The sequence below is a fragment of the Pterocles gutturalis genome, unplaced genomic scaffold, assembly GCF_000699245.1.
Source record: "Pterocles gutturalis isolate BGI_N339 unplaced genomic scaffold, ASM69924v1 scaffold3556, whole genome shotgun sequence".
Lineage (NCBI taxonomy): Eukaryota > Metazoa > Chordata > Aves > Pterocliformes > Pteroclidae > Pterocles > Pterocles gutturalis.
This window is the reverse complement of record NW_010100081.1, coordinates 5891-33693: the sequence shown is the minus strand read 5'-3', so window position 1 is coordinate 33693 and position 27803 is coordinate 5891. Positions and strand designations below refer to the sequence as shown.

Here is a 27803-nt window from a genome sequence, read left to right as displayed (position 1 = left end):
AGGAATGGGCTGACAGTTTCTTCAGTCCTGCTTATTTGTCATTCAGAAGGCATGGGGGCCTTTCAGTTCCAGCAGCTACCAAACATCTTGCTGCTTCTAATAGCCAGTCTGGTCTTTCATTCCAAGAATACACCTGTGGAACTGGCACCTACGCTTGGCTCTTGTGAAAGCAGTGGTAGAGCTATCTCGGGTGCTTCCGTTGGGCATCACATCATATGGTAACGAAGAACTGTGCTGTGCTTCCGCTGGAGAATATGTCACTTGGAACAAACTTAAGCAACATCTACATTAAATGAATAAAAAGTACTGAGCCAAGGTCTGTTTACCTGCCTGAGGCCAACTGGCACAGCTTAGTTTGCCTTAGTACTGCTTAGCTTGTATTTCCCCCAGAACAGTATCTGCAGCTAGTCTGCCTACCTGAAATGGTCCCTGGCCTGTACTGAACCCTGAGAAACGGCAGATATTGTCTGGGAGAGTGCTAGGTGGCATAGTTCTCTTGATTTAGACTGACAGTGGACTGTTCTTTCACCCTTTTAGTTCACCAATACAGACATAGCCTGTAAGTATTTGCTCCTCATTAATATTTATAGAATCATGTTGAACTCCAGTGCTGTGGCTTTCCCCTGCCTGTGACCCATGAATACTCCTTGTTCGTGACAAGCTTCAGCCTCTTTCTTTTCCTAGAGAAGATACTATCTTTGCTTGACGCACATTAAAGAAACTTTTTAAAGTGTAAACTGACCAGGGAGGGAGTCAAGAGACAATTAGATGTTATGAACTATCCTGTGAAGTTTGAAAATTTGACTCTGTGGATGATGGGGAAACTGGGCAAGTTGCAACAGCGTGCAGCTCCATGGATAAACTGTTTTTCTAATCTTTTGCACATCTCCCAGGATGCAAGAAGTAGAAAAACGCTTCACAGCCCCTTTGAGGAGATTGGGAGAGTTGTCCCCTGAAGGGCTACTCTGAATGAGCATTCACTTACTGTTATTCTTCTTTCTAATTATTCAATAAATGGTTCTGGATTATCTTTATAATAGACTCCAGGAAAACACTGAGCTGAACACAGATTTACTGGCTATGAGCCTGTGCCTTCAGCACAGTATTTGAGTACTCTATGGGTGTTAATGCATTTAATGTGGCAATGATCTGGGGAAATAAGTTGACATCCAGATCTGTCTTTACTTTTCTGTTTGCTGGTTTTAACTTGTATCAGGTACATACAGTGATACAGCAATCTGATCTTTTCCTTTGAAACTGATACTAATGCTTTGAAGGAAAACAGGAATATTAGTAATTCCTGTATTGAATTAAAATGTAAACAAAATATAGCACTTTGTTCACATTCAATCAGTTGGGTTACTCTTCTTCAGTAGTACCATCATCTAGTGATGTGATTTCACTTTTTTCCTTGTTACTGCATTCATTTGACTTTGTGATGTTTTCTTTAGAGACCAATGTATTTCCCCCCTGATCCTGAACTCTATTTGAATTTTTTAAGGAAATTACTCTTACCTGGCTTATGGCACTCTCTGAAGGTTAGCTCTATAAGCTTACTTTAAGGCCAGATTTTTGTCTGTCTTTCAAACAAATTTATTACTTAATGTGTTTTGACTTTGCCCAGCCTAGATAAAGATAAGAGGGATTATCTTATTTTGTAGTGCAGAGGAGTTAACCCTCTAAGAGGAATGTAAAAGGTAAGTATAAGACGGGGACTTCCCTGCTCCCTATCAAGCAGCAATCTGCAGTCCCAAGGATGGTATGACAGCAAATGTAGTGGCTCTATCTAAACTTTGGCTAAATTATATTCTTACCTGTTAAAAGTAAATTTATGTTTTAATACTAAGACATATGTAGCTTTTGCTCACCATGACCCTGAGGCTGTTTTTATGGTCTTTGTCTAGAACTTCTTCATAAGCTAATAAAAGTCATGTCTGTGTGAAGACAGCCATAAAAATAACCTTTCAGAATCCTAAAGGCTCTTTCCTTTTATATCCTGAAGAAGTCTTGGACAATTGAATGACTTGAAGGTTAGATTATTTAACTTTTCTGTTTAATTAAATTATCTAAGTTGGCAATGGACCAGATGTTGTTATCAGTAATTTAGGCTTTGGTCAGTAACTGTCACATGCTGGTAAGAGCTCAAATACTTATTTTTCTACCACATAGCTAGCAAAATACTTGGAACAATCTTGTGGAAACTTCTTCAGTGGCTTAACAAGCTCAAAGTAAATATAACTTCTGCAGAGCATGCAATGGATTCCACATTAGAAGGGTGGAAGAGGATTTGGATTTCTCTTCCTTGTGCTGAATCTGTTCAGTAAATGGATTTATTATTCTTGTTCCCTCCAGGTCATTCTTGACTGGGGTGTTGCCTCTCTCCAAGGTAATGAGATAGACCAGGCTTCCAGGATTCCAGGAAGAATACTGTAGAATCTGTTGCTTCCAGAAACACAGAGCAGACTTTGGGTCTGCTGTTGCAACAAAGTTCTCACAGCTTTACAAAAGGATTGACTGTCTGTTCCTTAATTGGCTTCGAGGTTTTTCCCCTTCAAAGTTGCTAAATTTAAACTGTCTGCATTTCTGAGGAGTGCGAACGCCCCTCCTTGCTTACCAGTCCCACAGAACTGTAACAGAATAATGTAATTTAGCTTCTAACTGGCATGTAGGCTGAGGCAGTTGAGCAGGCCACATAACAGCTCCCTTCATTGAGATCAGGCTGGAATCAGTAGCATAATACGGGAAGACTCTTGTGGTATTTCAGAGCTGGTCCTGTTGCTTGTACACAACAAGCATAGGAGCTTAACTTCCGAAGCTCTCAAAACCAAAAGGAAGCATTCTTTCCTGGATTTTGGAGGAGGATAATATGAGTTCATTATACCAATTAAGCAAAAGTTTTTTGGTCTACACAGGGTGTAGGTAAGGTGTTTGTGCTTGACTGAGTGAACGTCATGCATCATTCTTGCCTTCCCTGGCACGCCACCACTTTTTGTGGTAAGATCTTAGTCTGTGAAAGAAATTCTGTGCCCATCCCAGTGGCTCTGCCTATGAGGCTTGCCTAATGTCTTACTCTTAGCCCGTTGTGGCATGAAATCTAACAGCAGAAATTCTGGCTTGAAGTGATTTTTTTTTTTTTTTTTCCTGGAAAACAAAGCTGTGCTATTTTTTTTTTTTTTTACTAGAATGCTTAGGCTCCCCTCAAGCAGCAGATGGAAGTGAGAATCAGCAGAGTACCTTACTGAGATGGAATAACAGAGTTGACTGTAATCATAGACCAGAGGTCCTGATCAAGTCAGCACGTGTGGTGTAAGAGGAAGGAGAGCCCTTAATTGCCAGCTACAATATGGGCTTATTGACATAGAGTATCAGTTAATGTCTTGGTTTGGTGTCTTCAGTTGGATTGGTTGGGACCTCTTCATGTGGATGTGATGTGAGGAAGACTTCTGCATGTGGACATAATACCTGCTCTCTGGGGAGATATCTACATGTGCCTGCATACTGTAACTTGAAGATAAGACATTACGTGTTATTTCTGGAGTTTGGCTTGCGTCTAAAGTGTGTTACTCCATTAGCTCTTAAATTTTACTAAGCACCCCATGGGCATTAGTAGTGCATCATCTATCAAGAGTGTTCTCTTTCTATCTCCTGTGAATGGAGAACTGAATTTGAATCTGGTTTCATGTAAGCTTTCCAAAATTCAACATGAGCTAGAGAAGCTACCTGTGGATGTTTGATGGTTGGGGTTTTTCAGATGTTAAAGCAAATGTAGCCTCTCAATAACAGGTTTGTCACATTTTTTTCTATTTTACTTGAAGGTGTGATAAGGTAAAGGAGGAAATTCTTCTCTTCAGTACCTGCTTGGCCCTCGCCCTAGGCAAAAATCTTTATTGTTAAGTCCTTAAGTAGCTTTTTTGTAAAAATATGTAGTCCTTCAAGGAAGAAATGCTGCTACCACATTCATAAACCAAAGACGAACATAATTGGGAAATAAATTTGAATGCAACAGTCACCATGCTGAGATGGTTGGTTGTAGTCTTGCATACTGGTTTAGTCCCTCCAGACAAGCTAATTTATATAAATATATGTGCATTACAAAAGACCTTTTTAACTTTTCAAAATAGCTCCTTTACAGGACTGTAGTTTTCTGTAACTTAAAAAGATGTCTGGATTGGACGTTTGTTTGAAGCTTTAGTTGAAGAAAAAAAAAATGGAATTGCAAGTTAATGTTTAATACCCTTCCCAAAGTTTTGTTGGTCACTTTTTCAGAAACATAAAGACAAAGCAGATAATGTTCCCCTAAAAAATAGTTCTTGGGAGAACTTTTAACTGTTTCTTGATATTAGGTGTCATCCCTAGATAACAAGTTAGGAGAAGTGCTTTTCAGTTTCCTCTTGGCCTCTTGGAAAGCTGATGTGGAGATTCTCTGGAAAATTGGTCCACCTCCCTGAAATTTCTTTGCTTCAGATCTTGCGTTTGGGAAAAATTACCTTCTCAATTCAAGGTGTATAAATGTAATCTGGGTGTGATTTGCTTCAAAGCAATTTCCGTGATGTATTTGGAGACTATTTAGCTTGTAATGCTTTTGTATTATCAAGGTGGTGATCTGGGGATGAATGCTGGAGTCCTTGATTCCAGTTTAATACCCAAAAATTTTCAGTCCATAGAAATCAATCCTTTGAAGATGATGCTGACGGTGTGGAAGAGGAGGGCTGCCCAAAGAGCTTTCTGTGGCAAAGTTGTATTTTCAAATTAGTATTGTGTTTTTCCAATTTCCACTGTTCAGGTGGAAATTGGGTGGTTAGCCTTCTCCAGTGAACTGGTTTGCATTACCTGGGATCTGAAGACTTTCAGTAGAAGCTGAGAGTGAATAAGTGCAAGCACCTTCAGTCATTGCCGAAGAGCATTTTTCAGATAAGAAAATACTGTAACTTGCTGGACTTCAGAGTGGGCTTGCACCCCATTTGACACTATGTTGGTATGACTCAAGTAGTTTCTTTGTTTTGCCTCTTTACTGGCTGCATTGTCAAACAAGTACACAAAACCAGTGATTAATTTCTCGAGTGAGATTGCCTTTATAGCTTCTGGTACAGAAACGGCACTACCTGAAATCCTAGGGATGTGAGAGAGTAGCAGGGGAGATGTGTCAAAAGCCTGTCTTACTATGGCTGGATAATCAGACTTGCCTCTCCCTCATAGGCAGTAGTTGGGACTCTTCATTTTTTTTCCTCCCTTGGAGATCTGCCAAGATTTGGGCAGCCAGAGAAATTGCCATGGTACTTAACAAAATAGTGTCCTGTTTATGTTGGGTTAGTAACTTGCCCCATTCCTCATGTTTTCACATCAAAAGCATTTGAGAGTCAGTCAGCTCATAAACACATTTAGAACAAGGCAGTAAAGTGTAGGTTGCCCAGTTTTTATGCAGTACAAAGGTCACAGGAGAGGCCCGATGGTTTTCCTGTTACAACAAAGACCAGTTGTACTGCTCTTGGTCTTCTTACTTGGCAAGAACTATTGAAATGCAAGTGTTTAGCCTCGAAGAGAGAAGTCTCGAGGTAACTTTTTCTTGCGCCTTCTTACTCTGACAGTGAGAACAAAGACTGTATTCTAGAGCGACTTTGTCATATTTGTTCATATTGTGAAGATATATGCTGTTATCCTTTGAAAACTGAAAACTTTTTCCCCTTTACAAGGGACCCGTTGAGAAGGTGCTCCATGCCTTGCTGTTCTATACTTAAAGCGTATAAGTATTTGGGTATATGAGTGTAATCTTCTACGGTACTTCTTCAGCTCTTCTTATCCAATTTGCTAAGACTGAATGCCTTCTTCTCGCCAGTTTCTTTCAACTACATATCAAACTTTGTTACACTAGGGACGGTTATTGTTTCTCAGTGATTGCTTGCAAGATTTGGTTTTGATACTGTGGTCCACATGTGAATTTTCTGAGGTGTTAGGTTTCCTCTTAAGTTTTGTAGCCCTTAAAAATCGTCATGAGACAAGACTGAAAATTTGTCAACTTATCCAGTGAAAATTATGATGGATGAATGTTCTGTCTCATCTTTGAGCAACTTCCCATCAATCGGGAATTGGAGATGATAAAAGTATCAAAGATCATCTGGATCTGATACTGCTTTTATGAAAGCTCTGTGACAAAAAAAAAAAAAAGAGCTTCATCCGTTCTATTCTGACCTGGTGAAGTATGCAATTCTTGGGGTTACGTTAGGGGCTTTTCAGGCAAATAAAGCTAATGCCTTGGTGTTGCTTTAAACAGTGAAAGATGAGCCAAGAGATGTACACATTTATCATCTTGCCCTTGGATGGCAGCCGTACCACGGAAGTTCTGGCAGATCTTTAACACTGTCCATGCTACTAGGCTTTTGTATCCTCCTTTTGCTTGGTACTGGCAGACCTGAAGTTGTTCTATAACTGCGTTTCTTATTTCTGATACCTTCCAGCTTTTTCCAAGTTAACTTTGGCATTGAGAAAATGGTGCTGAGTCGTGTGTCTTTCAGCACAGTACCATTCTCTACTCAGCACTGACCCTTTAGCACCAGGAACTGTGATTGCAACAGCAGCAGTCACTCTCCTTCCCTTATGGGGCAGTCCTGGAAAACAAGTTTGAAACCCACTGGTCACTTCTGCATGTAGTTACAGTTTTCATAGCATAGTGTTAGCTGAAACAAGATTCAACATATTCACAGTTGGTGTAATGAGTTCCTGTAGTAAGAAGGGCTTGTTCCTGTTCTGCTCGCTGTAGTGTAATAGCACCTGTTGTTGAGGTGATCAGTGATCTATCTAGGATTTCAGTCGCTGTGTTCCCTTCGACTTAAGGGGCAGAATGTTGGAGAAGAAAAGTAGTCACATAAAGTGGGATTCCTCATCTAATTGTCTAGACATCTTATAGTCAGTGAGAGGGGAAATGGCATCTGTGGAATACAACTTAATCTCTATCTAAGGCTGGTGAGTCATGCCACAGAAATGACTGTTTCCCCTGGTTGGCTATGAGGAGAAGTGGTGAATACACAAGGTCAGCATATGTCAGAACAACCTCTAAATTTGGGTAGATAAATCCCATTCTTAATGATTCGCTGTGTTTGTTAGGACCACTACATGGTTAATAAGAACAAGAGTGCTTTGTTTAAAGAGTGTTTGTACATGGTGTTGAACAGCAATAATCTATGGGATCTGGCTGAAGAACAATGGCTTTGTGAAGGTCAGGCCAGTCCAACACTCAAGATCAGAGAAAGAACAACACTGGTGGGGTTGAGAATTAACAGCCCTGGTGGAGGTCCAAAGATGGGACATGCAAGAAATCTTCAAAGGCTACAAATTATATAAAATCTGAAAGGAAGGTCCTTGTGGGTATTTTCTGCACGAACATCACTGAAACATATAAATGTGCTGGATGGAAGCCCAGCTCCACACCCTGGTGCTTTGGCTGGCCACCAAGCAGTACTTGGGCAACTGAAATTGGTAAACCACAGAAAGTAATGGAAAGTGTGAGTGGGTGAGTGTATGTTTGTGCTTGCAAGGAGTTTTAGAAAATGATAATGAAGTTGTTTTTTTGCTTTGTAATTACTCAAGTAAGAGACGAGTATTAACATTAAGAACTGGTGGCACTGTTATTTTAAGAGGTAACTGTGTAACACTTCGTACCGTGAGCCTGAGGAAGACAATAGGAAAGTCACTTACACAGTGGTCTAGGAGGACAGCCTAGAGGGATGAGTTTAAGTTCCTTTACTAAATTTTGGTGATTTATTACATCAAATATTTAATATCCTAATACCCAAGCTGAACTCATTGTCTCTTCTGAAGGATTTAAGACTGAGCTATCTCTGTAGCTGTAGCTGTTCAGCAGCACTCGTTTTTTCCAAAATCTGTCTTTTAAAGCTAGACAAGATGGCATCTAACAGAAGATTCTTGAGATTCTTAGAGACAAATAACTTGCAAATAAATAAAGAATCAGAGCAAGAACTGATCCTTTGAGGAAACTCTCTTCCTTCTGGATTGTTTACAAGCTCAGCTTCTTGCCTAGTACATCTTTGGAATTATCTCTCTTGAAGTATCATTTCTGAATCTAAAGTAATACCTCAATTTTACCATCTCACCCATCTGAACATTGTGCTAGGTGGTGTTCTTTGTTGCTAGTGTGTCTGAGAAAGAAGTAGTGGCAAGAATTTGGAGGTTGCTTGAAGTCTTATAATTGGCTCTCCACATCTTCTCTGCTGTGACCATGCTTCTTTTCTAGGTTATCAATTACAGATTTTGTGAACTTGCTGGAGGAGTTTTGTTGCATGATTACTATCTGGAAGAAAGTTTTTTTTGACCCTGTTTTTAATAGATCAGCTGTTACCTTATTGCTCTGATACAGCTTGAATGTCTTACTCTTGTGGAATACTTGGGACATAGGTTGACAGTGACTGTTAACACATGTGATAGCTATTCTTACGGAAAGAAATCAAAGCTGAAGGCTCTCAGTTTCAGGCAGTTTGAGTGTACTTTCCTCTTTCTTGATGAAGAATGGTTAGAACTTATTTTGCCCAAGGGTGGAGTTAGTGTGTGCAAACTCACTTCTGTCTCATATCTGCTCCTCAAATAGCTCACTGCTGTTAGCTTTCGGTGCATTAGCTGTAAGTGTGAGGCTGTTATGTGGGAAGACTTCATGTGTCTGCCTGGAGGGTTTCTTTGCGGTTTCAGTCTTCAGAATGAGTTAGTATGCTCCTGTGGTGGATTTGGTAATGTTTGTTTAACTGACTCCTTCCTGTGTCAGTGAGGTGGCTGGAATACCTCTGGGACACGTCTGCTTCACCATTTTCTAGATAAATGCTACATGGTGCATATCTTACAGTCTTCTCTGTGGTCCTGGGTATTTTTTCCCTCCGTATGGCTTCCTGAGTTTTAATGCAGTTTAAAGGGTGGTGTTTGTTAAGCAGATCATTATTCCTCTTCATTGATATGGCAGAAACATCTCTAAGGTCAGGAGGCAGCTTTAAGAGCTGTCATCTCCTGAGGTCAGGAGAGTAGATTTTTCTCATGGTCAGAGAGAAAGCAGTTGGGCTGCACAGAGGTCACAAGAAATTAAAAAATTGTCTTCAGAAGACTAATCTTTAGACTTCACATACAGTAGGATAACGCCCAGGTATTTGAAACACTGCAAATCACTGAAGTGTAGACAGAGGTGATGTGTTCTGGTGCAGAGTAGAAGTCTTACTAACTTCCAGAAATTTGAACTGCTGCATTCTAACACTAAGTAGAGTCTAAATGGAGGTTCTGTCAAATATTGTGTGACACTGGCTATCATATGGATGGCTTTGCAAACTTTCTCAAGAAGGTTGTAGTTAACAACGGCAGACTTTTTCCTAGCTATATTTTTGTTTGCCTCAACTTGTTTGGATGCTCATACCACTGACTGTGAAGCCCTTTTATTCCCCAACTCTGTTGTGGAGAGGAGCCCCTTGGCATATAGTTTAAAGTAGATACTGAAGATACCATGGTGTAATCTTGGTCTGTTCAGATTGCAACCATCAAGCAATTGCAATGGTTACTTCTGTGTTATTTGGACTGAGGACAAATTTCATGGATGTAGAGCTGTAGATTGGCTACGTCCTACTTTTGTGCCTGGTCAAGACGTGGATGAGAACCATCACTTCTGTATTGTGTTTGCTATGTGGAGACTATTTAGGGTGTGGGCAGCACAGGAATGATAACATGCTCAAGCATATCACCAAGGGATCAGGATTCTGAGGTACAGTAGAGCCTGAGTGTTTCATGCTTCCAAGAACTAGTGTTCACAGGGAAGGATTTTTTGGGTTGTTTTTTGTTTTGTTTTGTTTTTTTCTTTTGGTAAAGACACTATAACCTTATAACCTCTGATTCAGAAATTTGGGAGGGTTAATTCATTAAAACAAAGAAAGGATTTGGTTGCATTTCTTTAGCAGCAAAACAGGCTAGCTAGTCCTTTTAACTTTCAGTCATATTTAAAACAATCAAACAATCCCTTTTCATTTGTATACATCATGAGTCTAAAAACTGGAGAAGAAACAACACTTTTATTGTTTCAGTTTTTTTTTATACAACAGTTGATATAGTGAACATTAACTAGAATATAGCACGATCTTCACATGTATCTGTAAACTGGACACTTGTGATAATTATGTTCATTACAGATTTATTCAGTGTTATGATTTGAGGAGGGTATAACTTTTATGGATAATATCAAATGGGAATAGATTTGAGGTTAGTGAGCACACCTTTTCATCTGTATCAGCTTACTACTTCATCAGAGGCTTTCACATAGAATATTCACATAACACAAGAAAAATAGCTGTTGTTTTGCTAAGCTTTTTTCTAAGCTTTTTAAACATTTTAGAAGTGAAAGGCTTAAGGTTTTTGTTTGGTGTGTGTGGTTTTTCTTCTATTTTGAATACCAGCTACCTGTTTATACTGCATTTTTTTCCTAGTAACTGGGGAATCCCTTCTGTTGGTGTCTGGTATGCTAAATTGAAAGCAAGGATTTGTTTAGTTGTTCCTTCTTTTTACAGGTAAAGAAAGCCTTTTTTGCCTTGGTGGCAAATGGTGTGAGAGCAGCTCCACTGTGGGAGAGTAAAAAACAGAGTTTTGTAGGTGAGTAGTTCTAATATTATTCAGGATTACTTGCATTTCCAGGGTGCTCTACTGTTGAAGAAGGTGGTCTGGGGCTAGCCATGGTCTAAACATCCTAGAGATATACTGGCAAAGGACTTTATTTTTCCTCCTTGTGAGGAGTGAAGTGTTGCTGACTTTCATAGTCTTGCTGTGCTTTGACTATCATGATGATTCTTTTAGGTCCTAACCTTCTGAAATTTGGTCTCTATGTGCATTTCACTGTGTATTTAAAAATAAAGGTAGCGGTCACAAAAAGGAAATTTGAAAATAGCAACTATAAAAAGAAGAATTTAATGTTACAGTATCCTAATATACATGCGATACAAGCATGTCTTTCTCTGCGTGTTCTCAGTAACGTGCACTGAGAAATCAAGTACCAGAACTAATGTTGAATGTTACGGATATGTCCCATATTGGGAGAAAAACATTAGATCTATGCTTTGCTTTTTTTTAAAAGTCATGTAATTAATTGCCACAAAAATAATACTCTAAAATTAGATCTCTGTTGTAGTTAGAAAACAGGGTCATAGTGGCAGTTACAAATATTATTATACGTGCTCCTTGTGACCTGGAAGGTAGATTGAGGATTCTTGGAAATGAATGGTAGATACTTTCTAAAGCATTTGTTAAAATATTTTAAATCCAAGGGAAGAGGAGCAGTAGTTTCATGGAATACATCATAGGAATGCTATGTGTGATTTTTGTATTTAATTTCATTTTCTGTCTGTAACTAAGCTCTAGTGATTTAAGGCTGACCTCCAGATTAATTTTTCCCTTCCCCATTTCTTAGTTTCTTCAGTTTAGAAGTAAGAGTAGTAAACAGTGGAGCAATTACATCTTCTCAAATCTAGAATTTGAAAGCTCAAAAAAGATTAATGTTTTCAGGTAACTAAACAAATCATCAATATTATTTTACATAGTTTGGTGTTGGTGGTTAAAATGTATATATTATGGATGTACTATCTTTTTAAAAAAGTCACATTTCAATACAGAGGTGGAAATTATTGAATTAAGTTCTTTAATAAGTAATATTCAAGAAAACAGATTGTACTGTTCCTTCATTTGAGTCTGAGAGTCTGCCCGACTTGGCAAGCACATAATGAGAACTTGTCTTATTCAAAAACAAAATGAAAGGCAAGGAGACATCTCCAACCTTTAAAGATGTTGTAAACCTCCTCTTTCAGTTCTTTTGGGGGTGGATGCAGTCTGGAGTCAATGGTTTCTTTGGGTCAGATTGAAAGAAGAGGAGAAGCACTTAAGTTATCATTTTCAATGTTAATTTAGACATGTTTTTATTCTGAAGTATTGTATCAATGTGACAGTGAATATACATAGTTTTGTAATTCCGCTGCTGATTAATCCAATACAAATAGTATGTTACATGGATTTAATTTAATGTTTATTAGCTTATATATTGTGAATATTAATAGAGAATATAACTGGAAGTTCTATATGTTAAGTATGTATCTGAAGAACTTTTTTTATACCACTTATTACAGGAATGTTAACAATTACAGATTTCATTAACATACTGCATAGATACTATAAGTCTCCAATGGTAAGTATGATGTTAAGCTATACTTTTATCATTTGCCACACAGTACAGAGACTGAAATATCAAACTGAAAGATTGACTATGATTGTTGTTATTATTTAAGTCTTTGGAAGTGTAGATATGTCATGGGTATACTCACTGCGGGGTGTTTTTTTTTTTGAAATAAAAGATGGCTTTGCGAGCAAGGTAATAGAATGGTATCTGGATGACCTGGGTTCAGTTCTCAGCTTTAGCCATGAAGGTCCTATGAGCTTGGGCAGGTAACATAATCTGTCTGCTTCAGTTGTACATGTATAAACATGAGGAATTTTCTTAATGAGTGCTACCATTTGTTATGTTTTGTGTGGTGTTTACCATAATGATAGCCTTCATTTTGGATAGGAGGCTCCACTTAGTGTTGCAGCTAATGAATAATGGACCTGGTTTAACATACTTACTAAAAACTAGATGCGATATAAAAAATCTGAAGGAAAATACTTGATTATTGATCACTGTATTTATTTGTGTTCAGGTTGTTTCAAAACACATATTTCAGTAATAATCAGAGCTCTACATAAATGGTGAATATCAACCAAAAAGCATTTGGGGGGATGTGTTTAAGTTACATGAAAAATTTCATTGTATTTGAAAACCAAGTATGTAGCAATGCATGATTCACATCTTTGTATGATCATCTTTGTCTCGTAACTATGATAGAGCTGTTCTGAAAGGTGTACGCGGAGTTGAGCAGAATGCTAGCTGACAGAGGCTGGGATGCATTAAAAGGTTGCCTCTGTTCTTGGAGTGATGGTGTAGAATAAACAAGTTAAACTAGTTAAATATATGCAAATATTTTAGTTACATGGCTGAGTTGCACAATCAGTTGGAGATCTGTTGACTACAATTAACTGTAATTAGAATTCCCATTGGCAGTCAGTTGATTAAATTCTCTATCTTGCATGTTCGTACAAACATTTACATCCCTTTCTTGTTCCTGTCAAATAATAATTCCCCCTCTACCAGTTAAAACATACACAGTTTTATGTGTATGTATTTTTTTAGCTAAAAAATCAAGAGTAGTTGGATGAAGCAGACATCGGATGTATTAGGCTTCTCAAAGCTCATGTTAATTTTAAAAATTTATAGTTAAATTCTTGTCAGATGCCAATAGTGTAGTACACTGTCCTTTTTTCTTGATAAAGAATTTTTTTTTTCCCTTGAGCATTTACAAAGGGTGGAGGGAGAAGCAAATGAAAAGTGATTGCACACTGGTAACTTCCTTCAAATGGTTTCCATGTTGTCATGGCCCTCAACCTCAATACTACAATTTTTCCATTAATCTTACCTAAGGTCTGGCTGTTGTCACTCCTGTTTACATTGTCTAACATCCTATTCCATAGGTTGTGCTTAAAATGGTGGCAGCAAGGAGGAATAGCTGAGAAGTGACAACATTTGACTTAAGTGATTGATGCAGTCTTCTATTAAAAAAAAAAAAAAAAAAAAGAAAAAAAGAAAGCCACGTTCCATCAAGGGAATGCTCTAGTCTTAATGGGTAAAATTATGCTGAAAATATAATTCTTTAGTCATTCTTTCTAAATGCATCACAGCACGTGCAGTATGAAGCATGTTGCTGTTCATGTACTGGATAGCATCTTTAAATGATTGATGAACATCCAGGTAGTTCTTCCTGCGGTGTGGTCCAAGAACTAGGTTTAGCTTCATCTCCGCAGGATCTAAAGTGGTCTTCTATTCTTATGATCACTTAGTAAATCTTCTGAACTGCCTTCCAGTCTCTTAATTATCTTTTTTGCCAAGTGCCCTAAAAGATTATTTAACTTAACTTCTGTAGGTACTTTTTATGTTAGCCAAAAACGGTGTATTTGAGTAGTCCCACTATAGTATATCAATTATATATTCCCTTATACTCCTCTTCAAAGGATGCTAATTCCGGACAGTAGTCTAAGTGTAATCTCCTTTAGGTCAAAGATCAATATAATAGGCTTTATGGAGACTTCAACCCTTCACCTGCAAACTTTTCAGCTTCAGAAGTGTCTGCAGAGGTACCTGCCAGAGGAGAGCTGTGTAAGGGATGACAGACACCTTTGGCGTAGGCTGTAGCAAGTGCTGTTACTGTGACAAGTGGCTGGCCTGCAGCTTGATGCCTTTAGAGGAATACAGCTTTCACATCTGCAACATTTTTAGAGAACCATTAGCAAGATGGAAGGAGCTGCAGAACAGCAGGAAGTTGGTGATGTGACCGTATCTTTTTTGTTGTTTTTTTGATTTTGGTTTGTTTTCTTTTTCAACTTCAAAGACTGCACTCTGGTTTGATGTTATTGCTGATCTGATCTGATGATAAGGTGCCATGGAAAGGTGCAGACTTGTCGCATCCTTTGTCCAGTATCATTTGCTTGTGGTTTTGATGAGCCACTTAAGGAAGCTAAACCAGTAGAAAACAAACATTTTTGTAACTTTTTGGTTTTTTTGCCTGTTTTCATTTCTGGGACCAGCTGATCAGAGCTCAGATGAGCAGCATTGCTGGCACAGGAGAAATGTTGAGAGCGTGCGTGGTTTAGAGGCAGTGTCCAAAAACATTTTAAGAATGTAACACCAGTAAAAGATTAAACTTCAGGGTTGGGGGGGTATACAGTATTGGTTCTTCTGATTTAACTGAGCACTAAACCAACTGCTCTGGCTTGCTTGTAATCAGGTAACAGTAAAATTAATCTCTGTTAGCATTAAGAAGTGATCAGGGTAAGCTTTTTACTGGTTTGGGTGTGTAAGGAATCATCAAAGGGTTTACTCTGGCATCTTTGTTTTAAGGTGAGGTAAGTTACTGAGGAGATGAGTCTAAAAGAGATCTAGACTACAAACCTAGGCAGCTAAAGGTCTTTCCTGTCCCTTGGAATGATAGGTCCAGTACAGTACTCTGCATGGAGCAGGATTGTACCCTTTCTTCTTGTTATTGCCAAGAAATGTTATACTGGACTGTTCTTACTCTGTTAGATTGCCTGCACTGAAATATGAGGAGATTATTCAGATAGTTATGACACTGTTAATGATTTTTAGTTTAAAATTAATACTTCAGGCTTAACTTGACACTTACCTATTGTAGGTTCAGATTTATGAATTGGAGGAGCACAAGATAGAAACCTGGAGGGGTAAGAATATTTCCTACTTGGATGATAATTGAAAATGTTGTAATGTTTTTCAGTATTGTTTTTTTTTAATTAATCATAGGCTTAGCTTGTCTCTCCATGTACTTTTTAGTGAAAGCAGGAATAGTAAAAGCTTGTCCATTGGCTCCTGCTGCTTATTTTTCTGCCTGAAACAGTATATGGACTAGAGTGATCTTTGCCACATCTTCATGATTAGTACCATTTTGCTTTTTAAGAAGGGGAAAAAAAGAAACTGGAGTAAGGCAGCATGTGTGGCTGTAGAGTTGATAAGTGGAATGGAAATGTACCTGAGCCAGGATGCAGAGTGAATAGATGCCCTGTGTATTGAGTGAACTGATGGATGAGCAACAACCTATGCCTGAGTGAATTGCATGATGCAAATGGAAATTCATAGAACTTGCTGAGTGTGAAGAGAAGTGCTGAATGCAGGGAGGAAGCTTTGTATCAAAAATAGACTATATGCCATGAAATAATACGTAGAAGTACTTTAAGCAGCAGACCCTCTCAGAAAGGGAACTAACTGGTAAAGAATTATTTGCTGTTGTTGCAGTGACCCCTGGTGGTAATCAATTTAGTCTTGCTTTTAAAACTTTTTTGTCTTTTTAATATCAATACAGAGGAATGTGCGTAAGTGGTAGAATATCTACAGTAACTGCATATATTGGTCTCTCTCTTCCACTTAATTTTGCACAAATGAATTCATAAAATGCTTTCATAAAAAAGCAAATGTTTTCATATAAAGTGGTAATGGTCTATTAATTTTCTATACACAGAGCTTTATTTACAAGAGACGTTTAAACCTTTAGTGAACATCTCCCCGGATGCAAGGTAGGATTTTGCTTTTAATTTACTTTTAATTGTTTTGGCTTAATTGCATATGCTCTTCCTAGACAATGTTATAGAAGTTTGGGACTGAGATGCGTTAAGTGTAAGAACACTCTGGTTTTCACTGTCTGTCTGTCACTGAACAGAAATATCCGTTCTGAGTGCAGGGATACTGTGAGCACAGCACTCCCTGGAAAAACAATTTACACTTGTGAGGAAATATTTCTGCTATAATTTCTACCACAAAAAGTCAGTTACCATCACCTTTTCTTACTGATTTTAGATGTTCATGAGCATATTGTTGTTGACATGTTTTACCAGCTGCAAAAGTTATTTTGAAATCCCTTAATTTCTGTTTTCTGTAACATTAAAGATAATGCAAATAATTGCTCATCATATGTACTTCATGGGGGTTTGTAAATATGTGTTTATATCACTTGACATTACTCATTGTCAGATAAAATTCATTTTAAAAAACTCAATGTTTTTCTCCTCAGCCTTTTTGATGCTGTATATTCATTGATCAAAAACAAAATCCACAGATTGCCAGTTATAGATCCAGTCAGTGGAAATGCACTTTATATACTTACCCATAAACGAATCCTCAAGTTCCTCCAGCTTTTTGTAAGTATTTAAAGTTATGCATTGCTTAACTGATTTCCCCCACAGTAGACATATTTAATGTTAAGTTAGTCTTAGTACAGAAGCTTCTTGATAAAATTCCATATTCATTGTGTCTGTGTACATTTATTTTTTTTGATAACAGAAGTTAAAGCTTGATGTAGGACTTGTACATTACCTTTACTTTGGTTTAGTAATTTAAAGAAACCTAAACACCAAGGACCTGTCTTGGCTATTTGAGTAATGTGCTGTCCTTTCTGGAAGATCTACTCAGCTTCAGAAGCTTGTCTCCCAGAGACAAGATTATTACTTACTGTAGCTTATGTTAGTCACAGGAATTAATAGGAGGCCAAACAAAGCAATAAGAGTTCAAAACAAGTATTCGTTGTATAGTATGTTTTGTTGTCCTCTCTCTCCAGTTTCAGTGAGAATGACATAGCTTAGGATCAAAAGCTTTTAGTGATGGGTTACTACAAAAATAAATAAATGAGCAAAAAACTTAGTTACATAATCTTAATTTAGAGCTTCTTTGAACAGAAGTAATGCTTCTAGATCTGAGCTTGGTTTGGCTTTACATTCATTTAGTAACAATCTGTAATAATCATTTGGAATCTGTAGATGGATCAGTGAATAGAGATGTATGTACCAATCATGGAAACATGGTAGGTGCAGATAACTGCACTGTGAATATACTTCATTTTGACTTTCCTAGATGTCAGAGATGCCAAAGCCTGCCTTTATGAAGAAGAATCTGGATGAACTTGGAATAGGAACTTACCATAACATTGCCTTCATCCATCCAGACACTCCTATCATTAAAGCCTTGAATATATTTGTAGAGAGAAGGATATCGGCGTTACCTGTTGTGGATGAGTCAGGTGGGTGCTGGGTCTTCTGTATACAAAAGTGTGGTAAAATAAATGATGCTGAACCCAGGATTGATTTGCGGCGGGGTGGGGGGGGCGGAGGGAGAAGAGGAAGAATAAATTTAAAAAAAAGTGTGGGGGCGGAGGGAGAAGAGGAAGAATAAATAAAAAAAAAAGTGTGGGGGGAGAATGGGAGCGTAAAGAAATATTTATGCAAGATGTAGACTGATAGGCTTGGAAGAACTCCATGGTTTGGTGGGTTGTTTGGGGTTTTTTTCCATCTTTCCTTCTTAACCTGCCTGTTTTCTTTCCATGTAATTACAAGACAACAAATGAAAGCAGCAAGCAAGAAAACTAATTTTGTATTTTAAGCACATTATTAACTGTTGTTTTTTCTTTTTAGGAAAAGTTGTAGATATTTATTCCAAATTTGATGTAATAGTAAGTATATATCTTTAAAAATCTATTACATATTCTATATGCAGTAAGCATTTGCAAATTAGTTTGTTAATATGTCAGTTTTGGCCAATTTGTTCCTTAGGCCTTAGCTAACAAACTGAATAAAACAGATTCAATTCACCTTGCACAGCATTTTCTTAATTATTATTTTTTATTTAAGCTATCCTTACTAGTACTGCTTGCACGCAGGCACCTACTGCTCTGGATGTTACCCAAAATTAGATCTGGCTGTGCTATTACAAAAAGAGGGCATAGGCTTTTCATGTTTGTTTCTGTTTTTGAGATTGGACTTTCTTTTCCCAGCTGCTGCCATTCCAGAGTCTGTTTTCAAAGAGAATGCAGATTTCTTCATACAGTCTGGGTGCTTTGTGCGACTTAACCTTCTTAGCAAATTAAAACTACTCGTCCCATTCTTTTCTGTGAGTCTCTGACTCCAGAGTATTGCATCTGTATTCCTTCTGGTTTAGCTCTAATTCAGGCTGCTGTTTCTGGTTTCCCCTAGGAGTGCAACAGTGTAGTCAGATTTGTGCCGCGAGTTGCCAGTCTCGGAGAGCAAGGCCTCTTCCATTCTTGTGGTCTTCAGAAACTTGACAAATAGGTTTAGGGTTTTTTTATCCCTGTCCCCTTCCAGCTGTATGCATCTGCCTTCTAATTGGAACTTCTGATTGCTACATTATTTTTTTAGAGATTTAAGAGCCCAAGTTTATTATTATACCAGCCTGCTAGTGCTCATGAAGAATCCAGATGTCTGAAATGCTGTGTAGAATGCTTTCAGAAATATGGAGAATATTCCCAAATGGAAATACTTTAAGCTTATAAATATCTCTCTCTGGCTGCAAACAGTGCAGTTAATACTGAAAAATTCTCAATGTCGCTGTTCTTGCCTGTCTATTCTAGATGCTTATCTTTTATTCTTTGGGATTCTCTACTGTGTAAGATCTTGTTCTGTCATAAAAGCTGGTCAGGGAATAAGTAGTAGCTGCAGCGACAGTCTAACATGACTAAGACAAGGAAATTTTACAGTTGGTGGGCTTGATTTATTTTGTAACTTTGTTAGACTTTGAGGCAGGACAGGTTTACTTATGTTTTTCACTTTTATTTTCATTTTAAGTGATGGGGCATCAAAATTTATAGGATTTGTAGAGATGCTGGATCATTTCTTTTGAAAAATTATCTATTGAGATCAGAAATAAAAAACCCACAAACACCACAAAGGCTTCAGGATATAATTGTTTGCTCCCAGCTAGTAACATGGGAAATAGGGCATCTAACGATTATTTGAGATTCTCGCATCACACAATGGCTGTGGTTGGAAGGGACCTTAGAGATTGTCTAGTTCCAACCCCCCTGCTGTGGGCAGGGACACCTCCCACTAGCCCAGGTTGCTCAAAGCCTCATCCAGCCTGGCCTTGAACCCCTCCAGGGACGGGGCATCCACAGCTTCCCTGGGCAACCTGGGCCAGTGTCTCACCACCCTCACAGTGAAGAATTTTTTTCCTAATATCTAACCTAAATCTGCTCCCTTTCAGATTAAAACCTTTCCCCCTTGTCCTGTCACTCCACTCCCTGATCAAGAGTCCCTCCCCATCTCTCCTGCAGCCCCCTTTCAGCACTGGAAGGCCACTGTAAGGTCTGCCTGGAGCCTTCTCTTCTCCAGGCTGAACAACCCCAACTCTCTCAGCCTGTCCTCATAGGGGAGGTGCTCCAGCCCTCTGATCAGTTTTGTGGCCTCCCCTGGACCTCCTCCAACAGGTCCATGCTTTCCTGTGCTGAGGACTCCAGAGCTGGATGCAGTTCTGCAGGTGGGGTCTCACAAGAGCAGAGTAGAGGGGGAGAATCGCCTCCCTCCCTCAACCTGCTGGTCACGCTTATTGTCACGCAGCCCAGGATGTGGTTGGCTTGCTGGGCTGCAAGCGCACATTGCTGGGTCATGCTGAGCTTCTCGTGTACTAGTTTGCTTATTAAAGGAAGGGAAAAAAGATACTTTGGTGGTATCGCATCTTTGAACATCTGGGTTTGGATGTGGATTTATTCTTTAACATCTTTACAATAAAGTAGTTTGAAGAGATGTAGTCCTTCATTTGCTTTCCATGCTAGCTTCTATTCTTAAAAGATAATAATCTCTGAGGCTTCCAGTTTTTCATCAGTCTGCTTCAACCTGATCTTCAAGCGCTAAAATAAGAAAAATAAAAATATGAAATGTATAATCTTAACTTCAAAAAAACATAGCATCTGCATGATTCAACTGGTGATTTTTAACATTAAACCACGTGGCTAACATGCTTAGTTAAATCAGTGTGTTAAGCTATGCCTGTATGTACACCTGGCTAAGTTGATGGATTTCTTTTATTTTAATACAGTTCTGAATTCATTTTCGGGTTCTTGATGGTAGAAGCCTGGGAATGGTGTGATAGTGTAGAAATAGCTTTATATTACACTAGTTATTGTATCACAGTATATTCTAGCCAAATGTCATTTTATTCTGTGGTCCAGTGTTCTCATTTTCAAGTCTGTTCTTCCTTCAGTGCTTCAGTATACAAAATCAGTAGGCCAGGATGTGTCAGCACTATCAAAATATCGCTATGGTCTCACCTACAAAGAAAGAAGGCTTTCGCTGGTCTGGACAAAGTCCTCTTCCTACAAGCATAGTCTTGTTCTTAAAATGAGAGTTGAGAATGTGAGCTTTCAAACTCTTTTAATCTTCTTACTTGTAGTGTTGATGATGGGTTTTCATTTATATTATTTTTATAATACTTATTAAAATATCTATACAAGTATACACAACTGTTAGCTGGCAATGCCAGCAGAGTCCAGGAGAGGGAGTTTGAGCCCACAAATAAGAAAGGTGAAGAAAACCTTTAATTTGTTCCCTACTTAGATTGTCACTAAGATCTACATCATGGGTGGTGTTCAGAGCTGTTGGTGTCCTGCCCTATCCTATGAAAAAGAAACAGCAAAAAATTGTATATTCTTACAGTATGTTCTGTATATTCTAAAATATTTACATTTTCTACTCATGGCAAAAGCAGAATGAGTGGCATCAAGTCAAATATCAGACAGCAAAGTGAGGAGATTTTAATTGGCCTAATGCACATCACAGAAAAGTTTTATTAATAACCCAGCCTGTCATATGGTGTTTAACATAATTGCATGCTTGACAGTTCCCAAAAACCGAAGCAGAAGAGCATCTGCTTTGTTTAATGTGACTTGGAATAGATGCAATTTACACCAGAAATGTGTATCTACTTGATGCCAAAATATTTACTTTATTGAGTACTTTATCATGAAGTACTGAGATGTGTTATATGCCTTGTTTTTTTTTTCTTCAGAATCTTGCTGCTGAAAAAACATATAATAACCTAGATATCACGGTGACGCAAGCCCTACAGCACCGTTCTCAGTATTTTGAAGGTGTTGTGAAGTGTAGTATGCTGGAAACACTGGAGACCATTGTGGATAGAATAGTGAAGGCTGAGGTGAGTCCGCTTTTTTTTTTTCCCTTTGCTGTAAGTTAAAAGTTGTGTTGTCAGCCTAATCAATAATATAAATTTGTCCTAAGTTTTTTTTGGTTACTTGGTGAAAGTATTTTTTTTCATAACTACATGTGTTACATATCAATTTGGTTTATAGACTTAGCTTACACGGATGTGCAAAATATTGTGTTTCTGTTTTATGACAGTAACTGAACTGAATGCAAAGTTTTTTTGAAAGAATCAAGTTTCCTCCAAACCTGCCATAAGTTTCGCAGACAATTTTTTAAATTTCAACTTATACCTAGGCTGACTTGCTTATTGTTCAGGAAATTAAATGGATACAACTAGTTAATGTATGTGGAGTCCCGCACTACTGTCATACAAATACTGTGGAACAGGGACAGAAAATAATTTCTTGTGAAGAAGCCTTCACTAACTGCCCTTGTAAATGATTTATGTGTGTGCTTTCTGTTCTTTTGGTGCTGTTTATCTTGTTTGTTAGACTAGGAACTTTCTTATACACAGAGGTGAATGAGTATGTAGGTCTTCCTCCCCTCTTATGTCTCTCTGCAGAAGAAAATCAGTATTGCCAGTTTCAGTTGTCTCCGAGATGTGATCAACTCCAGTTAGATATTTTAACTTCTTCAGCTGCAAATTTTTTTTTTTTAATTTTCAGGGTTGTAGCTATGCATATACTTGATAGGAGTAAAGCTTTCACTTTGTTAATAATGCCTTAGAACCTCCATTAGGCAATTTTTCCTTGTCAATTTCTGCATCTGCTTGATTTTCTTCCTGAAATGGAATAATTTTAGCATTGCTGATACACAAATTTCAAATTTCAATGATTTTATTCCTATCTTAAGAAGCTGTAGACATTTGGATTTTAAGAACAACTCCTACCCTTTGATTCAATCTAAACTTAGTGAGATTTTATGTAAAAATGAGTCAGTCAAAACTACAAGCTATTTATAGCTGCCAGACAAGTACTTGACCTTACTGGAAATGAAACAATTACATTGTCCATTTTTCTTGAGTTCATTAAACTGAGAGAGGAGTAAAATTATGAAATATATGCATATACAAAAACTAATGACCCCACCTAAATTTCACCAACGTAGTTTCATCAAAAACAAAATGCAACAATATTTTCTCTCCCTTCCGCCCTCTTTTTCTTTCCTCCCTGTGTCAGGTGGGTATGACTGTTCAAGTAATTCAGAGCTCCTCTGTTCTTGTATCTGACTAGCAATAAAGTGGTTGACCTCAACCATAAATTAACATATCCATTAAATCAGGACTGATGCAGCTTTCTTGCTGTTTCCTTTGTGAGAAGATGAGAAAAATTATTTTCACTTTCTTCACCATTATATCTGATTATTTGAACTAAAAATAGTGAAGAGAGAGAATTTACTTAGGAAAAAAGTAAACATGTAGTAGGCTCTCAACTTTTGACAGACACCCTTTTTACGATAACTTAAGAGCTGCTTCAGCTAAGATATTTAGGTTATACAACGCTGTGCCCAGTTGTGGTGGGCTCTGGTGCCAGGAGTGACATGAGGGCAGTCTCCTGGTTCTGCAGGGCTCTTTCGCTGCTCTAGCCTGCCCTGGATGATGAGCCTCAGGATATAAGGGTATCCACCTACTTCCCCTACAGTTAAGACAAAAGTTTTGTAATATAAAATGTTTCCTAGAATACATTTGTAAGAAGATCCTTATTTAAAAATGCAGTCTTGATAAATCTATCGAGTTATGTCCGTGTGTTTATTAACTCTACAGTTGAGTTCACACAGATAAGTTGAATCATTTTTTCTGTCTTCATGCGAAATGAGGATTTTAAAACCAATCTGGCACTCAGTTTCAGTTGTGTAGCCTTATGAAATAATTAGGTTAAAAACAACTTGGACATGTCAAATGCAAAAAGTTTTAGTGCTGTGCCTTCTCTGAGAAAGTGTTTTTCAGAAGGAAGCCTCATTTTATTACTGTATCTTATTTTTTGAGATTGTAGGCTGACTTGGGCAGAACCTGTAAGTTGAGAAAAAGTGTTTGATGTGAGTGCCACTTTTTGAGAGCAGAACTATTTTAAAGACCTAGATCTTGGCTTAGCTGTCACTTCAGACATGTCAGATAGCTGTGTGCTTTTTAAACATGCACTAGTTTTCATTTATGTAGGGCAAGCATGTTTGTGTTGCTGTGTGAGACAGGTATTGCTAACATTTTGAACCATTCTTTTTTTTTCCTACTTGTCTTCATACTGAATTACTTTAAGATTTTTTTTTCTTCTTTAGCTATTACTTTAAATCAGGCAAATATATCTCAAAATATTTTCCCTGCTTGCAGGTTCATCGTTTGGTGGTAGTGAATGAAGCAGATAGCATTGTGGGTATCATCTCCCTTTCTGACATTCTACAAGCTTTGGTACTCACACCAGCAGGTACGGACATTGCCTTCTGACCTTTGTCGTAAGTCGTTTGGTAGTGTGTACACCCTGCTGGCTTTAATTTATTTGACAGTAACAAACTTCTGATTTTCTTTTGTTCACTGAGGAATGCAGGAAAAAAAAGTCTTGATAAGGTTTTAACAGGAAAAATAGGATGAAGTTGAATGTTACCTGTATAGACAACATCTACAACAGGGTGCCTTCCCCGCTGTCCTGAATTTCTGTACTCTGGCCAAGTGCTTCTAGTGTGGATGCAGCTGTGTTTTCCACTGGCTCTCCTTGGAGCCCTGCAGTTGTCCAGCTATGCTGTGGGTTTTAGTTGGCACAACTATGTCAGACGCGTCACCACAGACCACCAGAATTATTCCAGTAGAAATCTCTAGCGTATTACTAAACATTATCAGGTTCCTTTTAACAAGAGTATCCAACAATAGGTTTATTTCTGCTACTTTTATGTTGGTTGGTTAGATGGGAGGAGGGGTGGTTGGGTGGCGTTTTTTTGAAGTTTTGCCCAAGTTACAATTAAGAACATAAAGGAGGTCAGTATCTTTACTTTGGCCACATAAATGACTTAATTGTCACAATAACTAAAGCAAAGCCCTCTTTTGGCTTTGTGAGGAAGACAAAAAATATCTTGAGTATTACAATTTTGCTTCAAAAATATCAGACTAAGCAAACAGAGCTGGATATGTCCTTCAAAAAAGGAAGTCTAAATGTGAGCTTAACTGGGTTCTCTTACTTGCACTGATAGGTAACATGCTAATGTAAAAGTGGTTCTCTTCTGTAGATTTAAAAAAAAAAAGTTCATGTAGCTTTTTAAAATAGTAAGATATCTCCTCTGAAAAGAAGTAGTCAGTGACAATACTGGAAGTATTATGTCAGTGCATCTGGTTTCTTTTAATGACCTGGAAGAGCAAGTAACCCAGCTCTCTGTGAAAGCTATGGATGAGCATGAGAAAACTGCCCAAAGGCCTGGCTCAAATGGGCACATTGCCTAGAAAGAGAATGGAGGAGTATATGTCCCTCCTAAGGAGGAGATGTAAAGACAGATGGTGCCTGTCCAGGCAGAAGAGGTGGTTTACCCCGTGACTGGAGGGTAGAATGATCCAAGGAAGGTAGATCTTCCTGTTAATGGAGGAGAGTTTAGACAGAAAAGATGGATCTGGATACTGACAAACCAAGAGCTTTGTTACACTGGAATTATGTGGACACTTCAGTTGCAGCTCTGCGAGCTGATATAACAGTGCTCTGTAATTAAAAAGGGCAGTTCCTGCTCCCATACTCTAGGCCATGTGCTTCTGGTATTTAGCGTTTGGCAGCACCCACACTCATGAGATCCCTCTGTGAGCTGCCTTAACTCATTAATCTAACAGGAAACGGAGACAGTAAAAAAGCTGCAGAGTTCTGTCAGTTTGGCACACAAAACTTGCTCACAGAGGAAGTAGTTATGAAGTAAGGGTGTCTACAATGTAGATCTTGTTTGTAGAGTCCAGAGTGTGATTTACCTGTTCAAGTGGGTGTGTCAGAACAAACAGATAAATCATGCCCTGAAAGTGTCCATTTCTCTTCACAGACTAGAAAGGAAAAATTATTGACTGGCAGGATTTAAGACGAGCCTACGTTAAGGAAACAAGTATCAGTTGTGATGTGAAAACTGAAAAATTCATTAAATATGTTCAGTGTTTGATTATACATTAGAAGTAGTAACTCCAGGTTGCTGGCAGGAGATTCTTGCTCTCTAGAGCTGGATGCTGAAGCCAAACTCACCATGGGGTTCAGTCGTTGCCCAGCATGGGGCTAGTTTGAGTACTTGGAGAAGAGGCAAGAGGCTACACAGTCCTGCTGAACAGATCTCAGATCCCTGCTGTAAGCAAAATCTGCCTCTGAGCCAGGAAAACTGGGTCCATCAGCACAGTGCAATTAAACTGAATTCTGGTATAGTTTGTTCTCAAGCACGTCTTCATTTTTTGAGGCTATTATGATGATTATGCTTGGCTTCTAAGCTGATGGACAGGTTTGGGGTGTGGCTTTCTGGTTGGGTATTTTAAAATAAATTTTTGTGCTGGGGAGAATCTTCAGAGACACTTTTAGTAACTTCCGAGAAGAGTTACTTAGACTACCTTGCCGATGAAGTTGGAAACAATAATGGTCTCAAGGTCTTCATCACTCTGTTTTACGTTAGCATTTAAAAATCCTGCAGGATTTCTTTATAAATGGTATCCAGTGCTAAGATTCTGGTAATGTGGTCAGACAAAGTTGCAGCATTCAGAATGAGCCATGCTTTTCCAGAAGCCAAGGAAAATCACGCATGCTTTCCTCTTCTGTTAACAGGTGCCAAACAAAAGGAGAATGAAAGTGAATGACTGCTGTGAATGTATACACATTTGTAGGAGAACTTGAACAAAGTTTCTGGGTCAAGTTTGTCTCAAGAACAGTGACTGCAATAGAACGGAGCAGGATGGTTGAGAATGTGTATTGGGACTTAGTGATGGATGATGAGTCTATTCCTCCCAGTGATGTCGCAAAAAAAAAAGCAGCATGACAAAAGCTTATGTTAAAATGTAGGCTTGTATTTCAAAATGTCTTCAAAACATTTGCTGGAAGACTTCACATGATGTCCTTCATTAAAATGCACTGTATTCTGAAACTTTTTCATTTTGCATTTGACAGAAGTCACTGGTCAGCAATGGATATATGTGACATAAGGCAAGTGTATGGCATATTCATATCATAGTGCCTTATGTCCAAATACAGCAATATGTCATCACTGTTGCCCATCACTGTCAAAGGAAGTATTGTGCTAAACGAGACACTGTATTTGAATGTGAAAGTCTTTAAACCTAAAACCAAATCAGTTTCAGTTCTCATTAGATTTGTCATAAAAGCTGTAATTTGAATATCAGTAGACTTCTTTAAAACTTTAATGACAGTTTTGTGTTAAATGTTGCATTCTGAACTGAGATGTAAAACAAGACTGATTTTAAAAACAGCTTTATTTATTTTTACTTTCATGACAATTTTTTACACATCTTTGGTGGATAGCTAAAATTTCACCATACCCATTAATAAACTGTTGATTGTTATACAAACAAGTGGTAGATTTTTCTCATTCTTTAAAACTTTGGAGTTGCAGAAGCTGTGGCCTGTTGATCAGTCCATATTACTCAACCTGAAGATTCCAGAAGCATGGATCAAAAGTGCTCTGTACTTTAATACACAGGCACCATGGAGGAAATGAGGTGCCAGAGAACAATATTTTCACCTGTATTAAAGTGTAAAATTATATTTGTACAACAAAACCGAAACTTTTTATTGTATATGATTTGTACAGAAGTGGAGGAGTGAGGAAAGCTGTGGGTATTTGCTAATGTAAATGTACTGTAAAGTCTGAAGATGAGACTTTTATAATTGTCGATTCTTGTAGAGGGAAGAAATTAAACCCTACAACATCAGTTTGCTTTTAGCGGTTCTTGCCAAGTTCTTCTGCATGTATAAATGTACATGCATTTTGTACTGTGAATTACGTATAGAAACATTCTTATTTTCCTTTGACTTGAAAGGTGGTTTATGCTAATGGAATAATGCAGGCAGTACTTTTTATTGTATTTCCAGACTGAATACTGTACCAGAATAATGGCAGTAAACTGATCTGTTATTTTTTCCATTTATTAGCACTGAGGTAAAAGGTTAACAGTTTTCAGTTTGCTTATAACATTTGAAGATTTTAATAGAAATGAGAAACCCTTTCTTTAGAACTTTTCCACTTTTATA

General features: G+C 38.0%; 1 protein-coding gene across 1 annotated transcript in view; it reads left to right on the top strand.

Annotated features, from left to right (window-relative positions):
* The window catches only part of LOC104465253 (5'-AMP-activated protein kinase subunit gamma-2), a 31110-nt gene extending 3626 nt beyond the window's left edge, over positions 1–27484 (top strand). The window contains exons 2-11 of the mRNA XM_010078228.1: positions 10539–10620; positions 12141–12199; positions 15291–15336; positions 16128–16182; positions 16677–16803; positions 17513–17678; positions 18070–18107; positions 21455–21601; positions 23933–24026; positions 26364–27484. Of these exons, the coding sequence (XP_010076530.1) occupies positions 10539–10620; positions 12141–12199; positions 15291–15336; positions 16128–16182; positions 16677–16803; positions 17513–17678; positions 18070–18107; positions 21455–21601; positions 23933–24026; positions 26364–26395 (846 nt within the window). The 3' untranslated portion in view covers positions 26396–27484. The remainder of the gene's footprint in view (positions 1–10538; positions 10621–12140; positions 12200–15290; positions 15337–16127; positions 16183–16676; positions 16804–17512; positions 17679–18069; positions 18108–21454; positions 21602–23932; positions 24027–26363) is intronic.
* Positions 27485–27803: the final 319 nt, after the last annotated feature.